Source organism: Perca flavescens, chromosome 17, assembly GCF_004354835.1.
Source record: "Perca flavescens isolate YP-PL-M2 chromosome 17, PFLA_1.0, whole genome shotgun sequence".
NCBI classification, from domain to species: Eukaryota; Metazoa; Chordata; class Actinopteri; order Perciformes; family Percidae; genus Perca; species Perca flavescens.
Window position 1 is genome coordinate 16,330,881 of NC_041347.1, and position 15,092 is coordinate 16,345,972.

Here is a 15,092-nt window from a genome sequence, read left to right on the forward strand (position 1 = left end):
TGTTATATGAAGGAATGAAGACTAAACTCTGATGAACAACACAACAGTGATGCAAAAACTGACACAAACAATCCAGTTTCTGGTGTTCTTTCAGTTATATTACAGTTTAGGTTCTACTACTGGCTCTAACATGAAATTAGCCAAATCCCCAGGAACATGGTTAACCAAACGAGGAAAAAATACAAAGTGGGGTCATCACATATACACATACAGTCCATCATATGTCGTTCAATCTAGCTATACAATAAAGAACATATATTTGTTTATGGACATCAAGCTAGGCTATATGCTAGCGCCATATGCTAGCTAGCTAGCTAGTTGCTTAAGTTATGTTATTACTCACCCTCGTACTTGTGGACATAACTTCATACGTCCCTCTTCAAAGCTTTCTCCTGTTTCCTGATGGGTGCAGGTGAAAGTGTGTCGACCATTCTGTGCACATTGTTGACATATACTTATAATAAAGCTATAAACGGCGCTGGGATATATAAACTTGGTTACAGAGCAGCCGCCCTCAACAGACGTTCTAAAGTAAAACAAACGCACCCTCAACGGGGCAGGGATCATTTCATTGGTCAACACTACAGCTGGCATTCTATTGGTTGTTGACTTTTGGCAGGGTTATAACACAAAAAAATCCAAGCGTGCAGGAGAAATCCGAGAGCAGAAACTTTGCAAGCGAGCAGAATCAGCCTGAGTGCGAGGAGAAGGTTCAAAGCTGAGAGCAGGAAATCTGTCCAAACAACAACATATCTGAGTCCAAGCAGAAAGTTTGAGCACAAGCAGAGCAAATCCAAGCACAAGCAGTGAATATTTGAGTGTGAGAGCAAGGTTTTGAGTGCGAGCAGTGACTATTTGGGTGTGAGAGCAAGAAATCTGAACGTAATATCAGTGAGAAATGCTCTCAAATTGAAATAATGCGCTCTTGACTAATGACAGTAATATAACTCCATAGTTGTAGCTTCATATTTAGCATACAGATCTGAGAGTGGTCCTGATCTTCTCATCTTACTCCCTGAAAGAAATAAGCCAAAATATTGAGAGATTCATAAGAAGGAAATACTTTGTTGAATTTGCACCAGTTTTCGAGTGATCTCAATACTTACTACAGTGAGAGCTCTGCCGGCATGTGATGTAGATGAAAGGAGCTTTATGTTTTTAATACATCTTTCTGGTGCAGCAACTCCTGACTGATGACAAGCTTTTAGCACCCTGGATGTCATTTTTATCACATGATTATTAAAAGATGCCATTATCCAAGATTAGTTTAATTGCCAAACGGATATGTGGTGTCCTCTGTAAAAATGAAAAGGGGCTAAAACCACGTTGGTGTTGATTATTAAACAACCCCAGAGACAAGCAGTTCCATACTTTGAAACCTCTTCACAGTCCATAGAGATGACCTGTTAAATCGGCTCTCAGCTTTTCCTGAAACTGCGTAGTTTAGTGGGTGTACACGGCAGCATTCACATAAGTGATAATGGGTCCATTTTCAGCACCCACAAAAATGTAAATTCAATCAGAACATCCATATGTTTCCAGACTTTGCTAAGCTTACATTACATAAATTGCAAGAAAATTGAATCTGTGGAGACGACTGTTGCGCCACTCTATTTGTTGTATATAAATGTGAGCAATGGAAAACATTTCCTATTTATTCTCACTGCAGCAATCAAAGCACATACTCGTCAAAAGTAGGCTACTTCCGCTTTTCTTTATTAACTGATCACGATTCTTCTCTCCACCGTGTTGACAACTGCAACATTCAAACTGGAGGGTAAGGGCACTGAAAGTTCCTTCACTAATCAGTGGAGCTATTGTAGCACATACTTGAGATCCTGTCTAAAAATAAATCACACAGCCTCCGCTGGTTGATGTAGACACATCCATCCATCCATCCATCTTCGTCCGCTTATCCGGTGTCGGGTCGCGGGGGGAGCAGCTCCAGCAGGGGACCCCAAACTTCCCTTTCCCGAGCAACATTAACCAGCTCCGACTGGGGGATCCCGAGGCGTTCCCAAGCCAGGTTGGAGATATAATCCCTCCACCTAGTCCTGGGTCTTCCCCGAGGCCTCCTCCCAGCTGGACGTGCCTGGAACACCTCCCTAGGGAGGCGCCCAGGGGGCATCCTTACCAGATGCCCGAACCACCTCAACTGGCTCCTTTCGACGCGAAGGAGCAGCGGCTCTACTCCGAACTCCTCACGGATGACTGAGCTTCTCACCCTATCTCTAAGGGAGATGCCAGCCACCCTCCTGAGGAAACCCATTTCGGCCGCTTGTACCCTGGATCTCGTTCTTTCGGTCATGACCATAGGTGAGGGTAGGAACGAAAACTGACCGGTAGATCGAGAGCTTTGCCTTCTGGCTCAGCTCTCTTTTCGTCACAACGGTTTGAAATGAATGTAATGTAATACCGCACCCGCTGCGCCGATTCTCCGACCAATCTCCCGCTCCATTGTCCCCTCACTCGCGAACAAAACCCCAAGGTACTTGAACTCCTTCACTTGGGGTAAGGACTCTTTCCCTACCTGGAGTAGGCACTCCATCGGTTTCCTGCTGAGAACCATGGCCTCAGATTTAGAGGTGCTGATCCTCATCCCAACCGCTTCACTCTCTGCTGCGAACCGATCCAGTGAGTGCTGAAGGTCGCAGGCCGATGATGCCATCAGGACCACATCATCTGCAAAGAGCAGCGATGAGATCCCCAGCCCACCAAACCGCAACCCCTCCCCACCCCGACTATGCCTCGATATCCTGTCCATAAATGTTACAAACAGGATTGGTGACAAAGCGCAGCCCTGGCGGAGGCCAACCCTCACCTGAAACGAGTCCGACGTACTGCCAAGAACCCGGACACAGCTCTCACTTTGGTCGTACAGAGATTGGATGGCCCTGAGAAGAGACCCCCTCACCCCATACTCCCGCAGCACCTCCCACAGTATCTCCCGGGGGACCCAGTCATACGCCTTTTCCAGATCCACAAAACACATGTAGACCGGTTGGGCATACTCCCAGGCTCCCTCCAGGATCCTTGCGAGAGTGAAGAGCTGGTCCGTTGTTCCACGACCAGGACGGAATCCGCATTGTTCCTCTTCAATATGAGGTTCGACTATCGGCCGAACCCTCCTTTCCAGCACCTTGGAGTAGACTTTACCAGGGAGGCTGAGAAGTGTGATACCCCTGTAATTGGCACACACCCTCTGGTCCCCCTTTTTAAAAAGGGGGACCACCACCCCGGTCTGCCACTCCTTTGGCACTGTCCCAGACTTCCACACAATGTTGAAGAGGCGTGTCAACAAGGACAGCCCCTCCACACCCAGAGCCTTGAGCATTTCTGGACGGATCTCATCAATCCCAGGGGCTTTGCCACTGAGGAGTTGTTTGACTACATCAGTGACTTCCACCTGGGAAAATGACAATGATCCCCCATCATCCTCCAGCTCTGCCTCTAACATAGAGGGCGTATTAGTCGGATTCAGGAGTTCCTCAAAGTGCTCCTTCCACCGCCCTATTACCTCCTCAGTTGAGGTCAACAGTGTCCCATCCTTACTGTACACAGCTTGGATGGTTCCCCGCTTCCCCCTCCTGAGGTGGCGAACAGTTTTCCAGAAGCACCTTGGTGCTGACCGAAAGTCCTTCTCCATGTCTTCTCCAAACTTCTCCCACACCCGCTGCTTTGCCTCTTTCACGGCAGATGCTGCAGCCCTTCGGGCCCTTCAGTACCCTGCAACCGCCTCCGGAGTCCTCTGGGATAACATATCCCGGAGAGACTCCTTCTTCAGTCGGACGGCTTCCCTGACCACCGGTGTCCACCACGGTGTTCGTGGGTTACCGCCCCTTGAGGCACCTAAGACCCTAAGACCCTAAGACCACAGCTCCTCGCCGCAGCTTCAGCAATGGAAACTTTGAACATTGTCCACTCGGGTTCAATGCCCCCAGCCTCCACAGGGATGCACAAAAAGCTCCGCCGGAGGTGTGAGTTGAAAGTCTGTCGGACAGGGGCCTCCTCCAGACGTTCCCAATTTACCCGCACTACCCGTTTGGGCTTACCAGGTCTGTCCAGAGTCTTCCCCCACCCACTGACCCAACTCACCACCAAATGGTGATCAGTTGACAGCTCCGCCCCTCTCTTCACCCGAGTGTCCAAAACATACGGCCTCAGATCAGATGAAACGATTATAAAATCGATCATTGACCTTTGGCCTAGGGTGCTCTGGTACCAAGTACACTTATGAGCATCCCTATGTTCGAACATGGTGTTTGTTGGGCAACTCCAGAGAAGAAAAGAGTCCAAGCCCCTATCCAGGAGTATGGTTCCAGAACCGAGACTGTGCGTAGAGGTAAGCCAAACCAGATCTAACCGGCAGCGCTCCACCTCCCGCACCAGTTCCGGCTCCTTCCCCCACAGAGAGGTGACGTCCCCGGGTCTGGTCCGTCGAGGCCCTTGACCTTCACTGCCACCCGTGTAGCAGCGCACCCGACCCCAGCGGTTCCTCCCACAGGTGGTGGGCCCATGGGATGGAGAGGGAGTTGCCACGTTGCTTCTTCGGGCTGTGCCCAACCGGGCTCCGTGGCAAACCCGGCCACCAGGCGCTCGCTGACGAGCCCGCCATCTGGGCCTGGCTCCAGACGGGGGCCCCGGGCTTCCTCCGGGCAGGGTAACTTCACCTCTTCAACGTTGTTTCACTGTGTAGACACAGTCAAAGTAATAGGCCTAGGCCTAAAACTCACAACAGTCATCACGTAACACAGGCTATCCAATGTTCAAAACATTGGATTGTGCATTCATATCTCTAAAGAAGTCTTGCACTTGCACAATCACTGGTTCAAAAAGCAAATATATTGTGAAATACCATTGAAACATTACTTTAGATCACCCACACACAAGCTACCCATAATTTCACTGGGTCATCGTTCGTACAATCATTAAATATTGTAGTACAAAATAGGTGATACATGTTTCATTATGGTACTACAAGTAAATACATACCTGTAAAAGTACTGCAGTAGTAGAGAGAATACTACAGACCAATGTGGTATAAGTATATATATATATATATATATATATATATCATACCTAGAGATTGGCATGGTTTGATTTCAGTTAGTCTAATAGATGGTTTCATTTGCATATAGAGATGATTTTATGGAAAGTACCCCATGCCAATCTCTAGGTATGGTGAAGGGTATGTGATGATGTGGGGGGTATGGTGAAGGGTATGTGATGATGTGGGGGCATGGTGAAGGGTATGTGATGATGTGGGGGTATGGTGAAGGGTATGTGATGATGTGGGGGTATGGTGAAGGGTATGTGATGATGTGGGGGGTATGATGAAGGGTATGTGATGATGTGGGGGTATGGTGAAGGGTATGTGATGATGTGGGGGTATGGTGAAGGGTATGTGATGATGTGGGGGTATGGTGAAGGGTATGTGATGATGTGGGGGTATGGTGAAGGGTATGTGATGATGGGGGGCTATTTTAATGCCAAAGGCCAAGGGAACTTTATCGGGATGCATAGTATCCTGGATCCATGAAATAAGTGGCCTTTAAAAATAAAAATCTGCCGACCTTTATGGGAATTTAACATAGGGGTGTACTTATTTATGCCCCCTGTATTTTAAGGAAGAATATTTATTTATTTACGATACATTATTCATTCACAAAGAAAATTGGTGTTCTTAAAGAGTGGATTTTTCCTCATTTTTTTTAATTAAGGCATTAAGATCAATTTGCAAAAGATGATTTTTTTATTCCTCTTTTTAGTCAACTTTAGCATGGGTGTCCTAATTTTTTCACGACTGTAAATTATATATCTCAATCATCAGTAGCGAGTTGGAAGAATTGGACAAGCAATTCCAAGGTCCTGAATCCATACAGTGCAATACTGTCAATACTGTAAATAGTCTGAAAAGTGGGACCATAGAAACAGTGTCTGGTAAACAGTAGTACATTACAGTAAAGAATGATGATGAAATATTACATCCATAGATACTGTATTCTAATTGGTTCATGCTCCACGCTAACTGGTGACAATGAATCTCTGTAACTTGAAACTTTCATGATCTAAACATGGAATATTGTTTGTCTGTTTCCATACAACTATGCATTAAGAGTAATGCAACAGTTACTTATCATTTTGAGTAGTTGTATGGATTGATAGTTAGATGATTGTAATGAAATGAATAGACAATTATCTGAAATGTAATGTGTGAATTGCTTTTTGAAATAGTAGTACTTTGATGTTAAGTTGTGCCATATTGAACAAGTGATCTTTGTTAAATGAACAAATGATCTTTTGTTTATGTGTATTGTATCCAAGCAATTGAAAAAAGTGTTAGAGTTTTGAAAAATGTGTATTTTGATCATTGGTTGTGAGTTTTGTGTCTAGAGTTTTGAAAAATGACGTCAAGGTTCTGAAATTAGTAGCAAAGTGATTGTAAAAAACTGTATAATTTCTTACTTTGTGCATCATGCAAGACACATACAGTATATAAATACATATCACATGCTGGTCTTCTAGAAAGACTTCAAACGAAGATAAATGTGCCAATACTGTGTTGATATCGACGCAAATCCATTAGTTCATCTAAGGAAAAGCAATATTTTTAATAAAAAATGTCACTTCTCCCGAATAAGGTTTTCAGAGAAACTGACAGCACAACATTAATTTCTTCTAACAGCTTGAGTCTGTCTATTGTTCTCTTTCTTTGAATTACAGCTGGAACACCCCCCCCACACCCCCACCCCCCCCCCCCCCCATCTATCTCTCTCTCTCTCTCTGTAATATCTGTAATGTAAAACTGTAATTGTAGCCTATATGAGGCTGTGTGTGTGTGTGTGTGTGTGTGTGTGTGTGTGTGTGTGTGTGTGTGTGTGTGTGTGTGTGTGTGTGTGTGTGTGTGTGTGTGTGTGTGTGAGTGTGAGTGTGTGTGTGTGTGTGTGTGTGTGTGTGTGTGACTCATCTGGATTCAAATGAAGCAAAGGTCTTATCTGCTGTCAAAATAACATTTCTGTTTGCCTCCAATGTTAAAATACTGGTCTTATCCGTGTGTCCAGTTAGGCATTAAAATAACTGCAGGCCCAATATTATAATGTCTTTTCTGCCAAAAAAAGAATTTTTCAAACCAAATATGTGGCTTTTTGAGTTCAATACAGTACTGATCAGGATATTTGGCCATTCTGGTTCTTTATCTGGGAAAAATTCAACAGAGGTTTCTATAAAACTAACAGGCAATGCATAGGTTTGCTGACTGGCAGCACAATTCCTGTCTTACATTGAATGTTGACAAGTCTGCTACAATGTTTTTCACAAACAGGTGCAAACTTAGACAGTGTCCTGACATCTTTGTAAATGGGAAAATAATAAAAAATGTGGACCAATTCAAATATCTGGGTGTCACCCTTGATCCAAATCTCAGCTTTAAAAAACATCTAAAAAAGCTGGGCAACACACTGACATTTACAGTTTTTCTTGATTGCTTTGACCTGCTTAAAGAAACTGGGATCCACTCAGTTTTCATCATCACTGACTCAGCAGAGCAGAAGACACCTATTGCAAATGTGTTAACCCTTTCTCATTGGATTGACACATTTTCCCCACCCTTTTGCAGAACAGTTAACACATGTCATTCAAGCAGTCCAAACTCCATTGTTTTAGCTATGGTAACCAAACAGAAACCATCTGTTCCTAACTATTAGAAACCACCTACATCAGTATGAAATCACTGAAGCACCTGCCTGACACTCCTTCACACAAATCTTCAATTAGCAATCAGTCTGCAGGGTTAGGCCATGTGGCCCCATAGATCAGTCTGCAGGGTTAGGCCATGTGGCCCCATAGATCAGTCGGCAGGGTTAGGCCATGTGGCCCCATAGATCAGTCTGCAGGGTTAGGCCATGTGGCCCCATAGATCAGTGTGCATGGTTAGGCCATGTGGCCCCATAGATCAGTGTGCATGGTTAGGCCATGTGGCCCTATAGATCAGTGTGCAGGGTTAGACCATGTGGCCCCATAGATCAGTGTGCAGGGTTAGGCCATGTGGCCCCATAGATCAGTCTGGAGGGTTAGGCCTTGTGGCCCCATCGTCAAGACACAAGAGACTGAGTATCAGTAGTGGCTATTTCTTATACTCTACAGTAATCAATGTTTATACTTTACTGTAATAGATTTTATTTATTTATTTATTATATTCTAGCAGATTTTATTTTGGTTTACATGTATTATGTGTAATATTTACAGTATTTCAGTTTTCAGCCACAGTTTGAATCAATGGAATCAATACAATTTACATCAAAGGATTTCTGATTGTGGATCCAATTCTTTGTGTTTTGTTGTCCACTGTGTAATGGTTGATTGGAAGAGCTGTTGTGTTCTTTGAAGGCAAAATTACCTTTTGTTGCATATTTTAAATGTTTTTGGTTAGAGCCTTTTGCAAACAAAATGTGTCATTTAGACCATGAGTGCCACTGTTTTGGCCTGTGTGTTAACTGTTTTGAAAATGTGGAGTTTGAGTTGACCGCTGCATCAAAGCAATCAAGAAAAACTGTAATCTACAGAAACATAAGAAATTCCCTTACTGTTGAGGCATCAAGTACATACCTATACGCAATGATTATTCCACATTTTTTATATTGTATTTCAAGTTGGTCTCAGGCATGTAAAACAGCCCTAAGGCCACTTGAATCATTACTGTAGTCTTCCACAACGCAAAACTGCATTTGGAGGACTTCATTCTCCTTTGTGGCTGTAAATCAGTGGAATACTCTTCCTACAGAGCTAATTTCATGCACTAACTTGCACTAATTTTCACGCTTAGCAAAGCATTGGTTGTTAACTAAGTAGACTTGCTCCCACCAGTAAATTGATGTGCTACATTAATGTGTGTTTTTGGGGTGGGATAGGGGGACAATAATGTCTGTATATTTTTATGATTTTATGTAGCTGTATTGTATATGTTGTACTGTAAATACTTTGTCTGTATTTTAATGTGCCATTTACCTGCCCAAGGACTATGAGCGGAAATTAGCAATTTGCTACAACCTGGCACAAGACATCTATTAATGTTTTTTGTGCACTGTCCCTGTTCAAATAAATAAATGACAATTACAATTACAATATATATCCAAAAGAAGCAGAAGACAGACTCATGCAGCCAGATTTAGTCTCTTAATTGCTGGTGGGATGTAACTGAGTACATTTACATTTAGTTTTTAAGTTTTTATACAAATTCATAGGTATACTCCATTGCATTTCAAATATTGTACTTTTAATCCACTTCATTTATTTCACATCTATACTTGCTGGTTAATTTACAGCTTTTACAGCTTTTAAAATATGATAGATATAAAAATAAAGAAAATACTCAATAGCATGTAGGATAGTTCAAATTTGCACCACATTCACTAGCTAAGTGTAACTGCAATACACTTAAAAGCCATAGATCTCCTGAATGCCCTAGGACTGTAGTTTGTGGTTGTAAAGTTTCATGAGGCTGCGATTATCCTAGAGGTCACAACAGGTCATGTTATACGGTGAGATAAAGTTTAAAAAAAATGGTCTGACTACAATAAACTGGCTGGCAGGGACTAACATCATCACACATGAATACAATTGGCCTCATTCAATCTACATGAGTCTCCATTTTCTAGTAATACCAAACCTATGCATATCCAAGACTGTTTAGTTCCCGCTGTATGCAGAAATAAACAAATGTACCATATTAGAATAGCTCCCTTTCCGACAAGCTTTCATGACATGGTTGGTACCACTGGATACCTTAGATTGTCTAGTTACATATGATACCAATGTCTTTTAAAAGATATTTTAAAGCTTGCTACAGCCTCTGAAAGACAGTAAAGTCGGCCTAAAAGAGTCGGGCTGGAGTAGCCAGAAGCAACACCGCGACCAAGATATTTTCCTCAGAGATAACAGTGATTCTATAATCAGCTATAAATAAAGAAACAGAACAAATGCCTTGACTAAAATAATCATGTGCAATCTTATAAACTTGTTTATGTATCCATGTTCTAATGTAGGCCTAACCCCCTTGTTTGCATGTCCTCTGTAGTCAAAGCAGAGTAAGTTTATACTGTGACAGGTCAAAGCGAGCATTTCCTTCTTGCCCATTGGAGCCCTCTTGAATGTTTAATTGCGTTGAGTGTTGCCGAGGTCATGCCGTCCTCGTAGATCACATTTCCAGCCACCACTGGCTCACTGTGCTACATGTCGCCTCACTGTGTGCTTTCTCTCACTCAGTTATTTCTTGAGGCATGTCGGACCCGTCCCAAAGACCGAATACAAGCAGCACTAAATCATTTCCTGAAGCAGACCACCCTCTGTGGGGACCTTTGAAAGGGACACTCATAAACAGTGAGCAACCAGAAAGTGACTAAAGGAAACATACTACTGAATGAATGCATGGGACGTGATTCCTTGTGTAATTCTTCCTCTGTAGAAGCTGCTATACAAAGCAAAAGTTCAACTTTAAGCAGCACTCTATACTTGCATTAATCACATATTCACTCATTTGTGTTTGCCTTTGATGATGCTCAGTTCCGTGCCACATTGAGCATGGGAGTTTTTAGAGGAAGAGCATAATCGCTGTTGTAAATCTGAAACCGCTGTGCTCCACAGATGTTAAAATGCATATCTAAATAGCTCACATTGTGCCACAGTAAACGCATAAACAGTTGGGCGTGTCACTAAGTAAAGAGTTTAATTACAGACAAACACACGACCCCTCCCTCCAGAGTAGATAGGGCGTGCAAATGTAGCCCACTGCCAGCTGCTACTGCTACAGAGCACTCTGGGTTATCTCTCTCAGATTATAAACAAATGTTATGATTCCAAGACTCATACACAAGGACGAAAACAAGAACAAAAATGCACATTATTCAATCAATGGCTGTAATTTTCAATAGCAGCATATTTAGGGAGAAAATGCCAGTGTGATTGAAAAAAATAGCTTTTAGGAGTTGGTTACAGGCTCGTTTAACATTATTCACATATTTTAAAGGTAACATTTATTTCCTATGATGAATAGCTGTATAATGCATAATAAAGGTATCAATATGACCTTGCAGTGCAGTGGTAAGAAGTTAAAAATGTCATAAAATAAATAAGAAATAATAATATACTTGCAATTTTCACAGCATATTAACAATGATAAGATGCATTTACATTCATTCTTGTGAGTCTTGCTTTTAAATTCACCAGAAGGCAGTTTGGTAACTGTTTTTCATCCTTGTTTGACAGAAAATAACAGGATCAGTATCAAGTAGCAGTGTGTGAGTATCACTGAGCATGTGAGTGATATTATTTCAGCTTGACAACAAAATCCCAATCCCCAAAAAGGTCCCCAAAGAGGTTTTTCATCTGGTGAAAGAAAAACATCTATTTCTAAAACCTCTTACCTTCCCCAGACTCTTACTCACACGGTCCATTTCTGCTTCAAATGCCTCTCCATTTAGAAGTGTTGCTTGGGTCCAGGATTCAGGAAAAGTTCTGTCAAATGTTGATCAAAGCATGTACGAAAGCATGCACACCTTTCAGCCCGTCTCGCAAAGTTCAAAGTGTACTGTTGGTGTGTTGTATTGCCCTGCAGATTTCCTTTTATAGACACATAATAGCCACAAATAGCAGACAGCAGACAGCCCACTGGGCACCAGTAACAGTGTTCCCGCTTGGAGCTACAAACAACACAACGCTGTTGTCTCGGGCAAGTTTTCTTGTTCAATTTTAGCACTTTTTTTTTTAGATAAACTTATTTTGTCTTCAAAGTTGTGTATTCCTCCTCAGCATGGGTTTTTCATACGTATATTATATACTGCCACAATATGACGTCATGCTGAAAACATGACAAATATCTTGGCTGACTCAGCTCAGATCAAAAATAAGAGAGATGATTGTATCGATTGGACAAAAAAAAAAAAAAAAAGCCTGCTGAGAAAATAAGTGTTGCCGTGTAGAACAAACTAAAGTTAAAGAGTTTTTTTTTTATGAAATATTTGTTTTTAGCACAGGTCTGCTGTGAAGAGCTTGCATTGTGTGGTGAAACAGTTTGAACAGAAAACTGAATAAAGGCATCACTCTCTGAACTTGCACATCTGACAAATGAGGATTTTTAATACAGAACTGATACTTTTAAATTCAAATGACCAATTATTGTTATGAACCCTTGCCAGCCAGCAGACTGCTGTGACAAATCAATCTCAGCATGTTTCCAATAATGACTTATCAGGGGGTTTGAAAGAAATTCATTTACTTGCTTGTTTGAGGCTACATTGACTTCTCTGTTCCCTTATCAGTGAGTGAAAGCAGACCGTTGGAGTGGATGCTAATCCTTTAAGAACACTACATTCTTCATTCCTGTCACAGCTGTTCGTGTCTATTTCGACCCTGCTGTCCCCCTGTCTCATTGTGGTAGCCGCACACAGAGAAAATCACAAAAAGGCAAAGCATACACCTACACCACAGCCTGTTCCTCTTTATTTTACCTCTGGTGTTGTAAACTCTGTGTAGTTTGGTGATTTGGTATTCATTCAGAGCGACTCGGGATAAAAAACACATCTGATAAGTGCCTAAAATTTAAATATGTAAAGAGAATCCAATTTATTTTGTGGAAAGCAGTACATCTTAAATTTTAGCCTTAAACCATTACATGATTTGAATATAATCCTGTTTCCCTGGATTAATATCCATTATTTGTGGAAAAGGCAGAAAGTCACATTTGCTATGATTTCTGGCGTGTAACGTGACATTTATTAGTGGTAGTACTGGATTTAATCTCGCACACTGGATGTGCTTTCGAACAAGTTATGTCCCCAGATTATTATTACTCAGCAAATGCATCACTGTTAAAACAAGTAGTCATGACATGTTAGTGATCATAAGAAAACGTTCATGGGGTGGACATAATACCACAAACACTTGTGCAATATGGTGCAATCCAGCACAACATTATTGCAAATTACAACAGAAAATCTGCCAAACCAACACCTTTCTGACACACTGTCAACTAAAATGTATCTAAGCGAGTGTCTTTGCAGGGCTCTTTTACTGAATTGCAGTATACTGTGCAGGTGTTCATACATGTCAGCATGGATTTTTCTAAGAACAATGCAGTTGTGCTTTATTAAGAAACTCTGAACAATGAACTGTTGTTACTGTGAGAATGTAAAAGCTGTGAAATAACACAAAGCAGGTATTGACGAGCAAGATATTTGCTCTCTTTTTCTTTTCAGAAAGCAGAGAGCTCACGATTCTGAATTTAGCAGATGTTCAGTCAAATTTAGGTCTCTGCAGGACTCAGACTCCCTGTTATGCACAGCCGTGTGGCATTTCATCTCGGTACAGACTACAAAAAGATTGAGGGCTTCACATCGCCATGGGCTGAGACACTATTTACCAGCAACATCCACCATTTACAGCACGGTGGTGTGAAGTAGAGGTAGCCAACAGCATTCATAGTTTAATTTACTTTATTTAAAATTATGACATGTAATTCATGTGGACATGAGAGAGCAGTCTGTTCATGTAGTTGCACAGGCAAAACTCTGTGGTTTTAGTCATAAAAATAAAGTCTTAAAGATGCAAATGACTTCAATATCACCAAATAGCCTAGTATTAGCAGCAATCTCTGACAGACAAAAAGCTTAAAAAACACATTCAAACAGTTTGTTTTACACTAATCTACCACAAAGCACTAGGTAATAACAGTCTGTGTCCTTCATGTATGTACCCTCACACTGCGGTCAAGGTGGGTAGAATGCACTGTCAGAACAGTGTACCTGTCTGTCAGGGATGTCACAGTCATGTAACGGCTCTCTGCTGGGGGTCTGTGTCCATAGCTCCACATCTTCATCTGAGATAGAGGGATGAGTGAGGATGATCCGCGGGATCTGTCAGAGCAAGATATCATGTTTTATGTACACGCATGTCAGAAAAAGCATGTAATATAATATAAACAATATTTGTTTTTGCAGTTGTTTTTTATTATTCGGGAAAGGTTCTATGGAGCAGTACACCAAAGTACCCCTAGGGATACATGTATCCCCATTGGAATAACACAGCTATATCCTAATGAGGGATGAGAAATCTGCTTACTGTCATTGTGTGTTTCCCCCCTTGAAGTGAATCATTTTCCATCAAATCAGACTGAAACACAAAAAGACAAGACAAAGAAGAGAAGTGTATAAGAAGGACTTATTTTGAAGGGGTAAACCACATATGGCTTGAGGCACATCATAAAACAATGGTGACATTTAAGTGCTGTGATTGGAGTAAACCACCCACAATGCTGCTGCCGTTGCAGACAACCGCCTCAATCTTCTTGGACAAACCGTCTTCCACGCTCTCCGTGTTGTGCCGTTTGCCTCTTTGATCTCCACCATCCTGGGTGCACGGCTGTCGCCCTGTCACGTCTCGAGTATCGTGATGTTCGTCCGGGTCACATACCTCTCGAGGTAGCAGCTTCTCTCTTAATACTTTCATCTTGATGCAGCTCCCAGCATTCCTGAGGGCGCTGACCGCCTCGTGGTGGGTCGCCGCCTGCATGTTGAGGCCATTGACCTGGAAGGACCATGGTCACATTACACTTTCAGTCTCGGTGAAAGTAGGAGCAGGAGTCAGAGGTGAGGGATTAAGTCACACACTCGCACACAGCATAGGTTATCTGAAAATAGCATGTCTATTCCCACAACAGACACTGATGAGGGTTTCTAATCAGCTTTAATTTACAAAGGTGTGAATCTACAGATTGGTTTAGGCTTTTTATTTGTTTGCTTTCTATTTGTCAGCCCTATTCTGGCTTTATCTTCTTAGGGGAAGACCCAACTGAGTGTCCACTGCTGGTCTTATGCATGGATGTATAATGCCCTCCATTGGTCACAAGAGGAACACCAGCAGGAAGTAGGTTTTGTAATAATATTCTTACAGCCAGTATAAAGTACAAGTATGTGATTTCCATTCAGTCAACAATATGTCAGTGAAAAGATTACAAAAATGATTCCCAGCCTACCTCTAGCAATCGGTCTCCAACATGGACCCCTGCCTTTCCTGATGCTCCCTCTTTATTTACTCTGGAAATA

At 42.2% G+C, this 15,092-nt stretch overlaps 1 protein-coding gene across 7 annotated transcripts in view; it reads right to left on the reverse strand.

Annotated features, from left to right (window-relative positions):
- mlip (muscular LMNA-interacting protein) overlaps positions 1–11,653 on the reverse strand; it is a 43,397-nt gene extending 31,744 nt beyond the window's left edge. For 3 of the 7 annotated variants that reach the window (XR_003694721.1, XM_028603355.1, XM_028603356.1), the window contains exon 1: positions 11,418–11,653. Coding sequence is in view for 6 of the 7 variants with exons in the window: in XM_028603355.1 (XP_028459156.1) it covers positions 11,418–11,447 (30 nt within the window). In the remaining variant the exon portion in view is untranslated. The remainder of the gene's footprint in view (positions 1–11,417) is intronic. The other 4 variants (XM_028603354.1, XM_028603352.1, XM_028603351.1 and 1 more) reach the window with 2 other exon arrangements.
- Between the last annotated feature and the right edge of the window lie 3,439 nt (positions 11,654–15,092).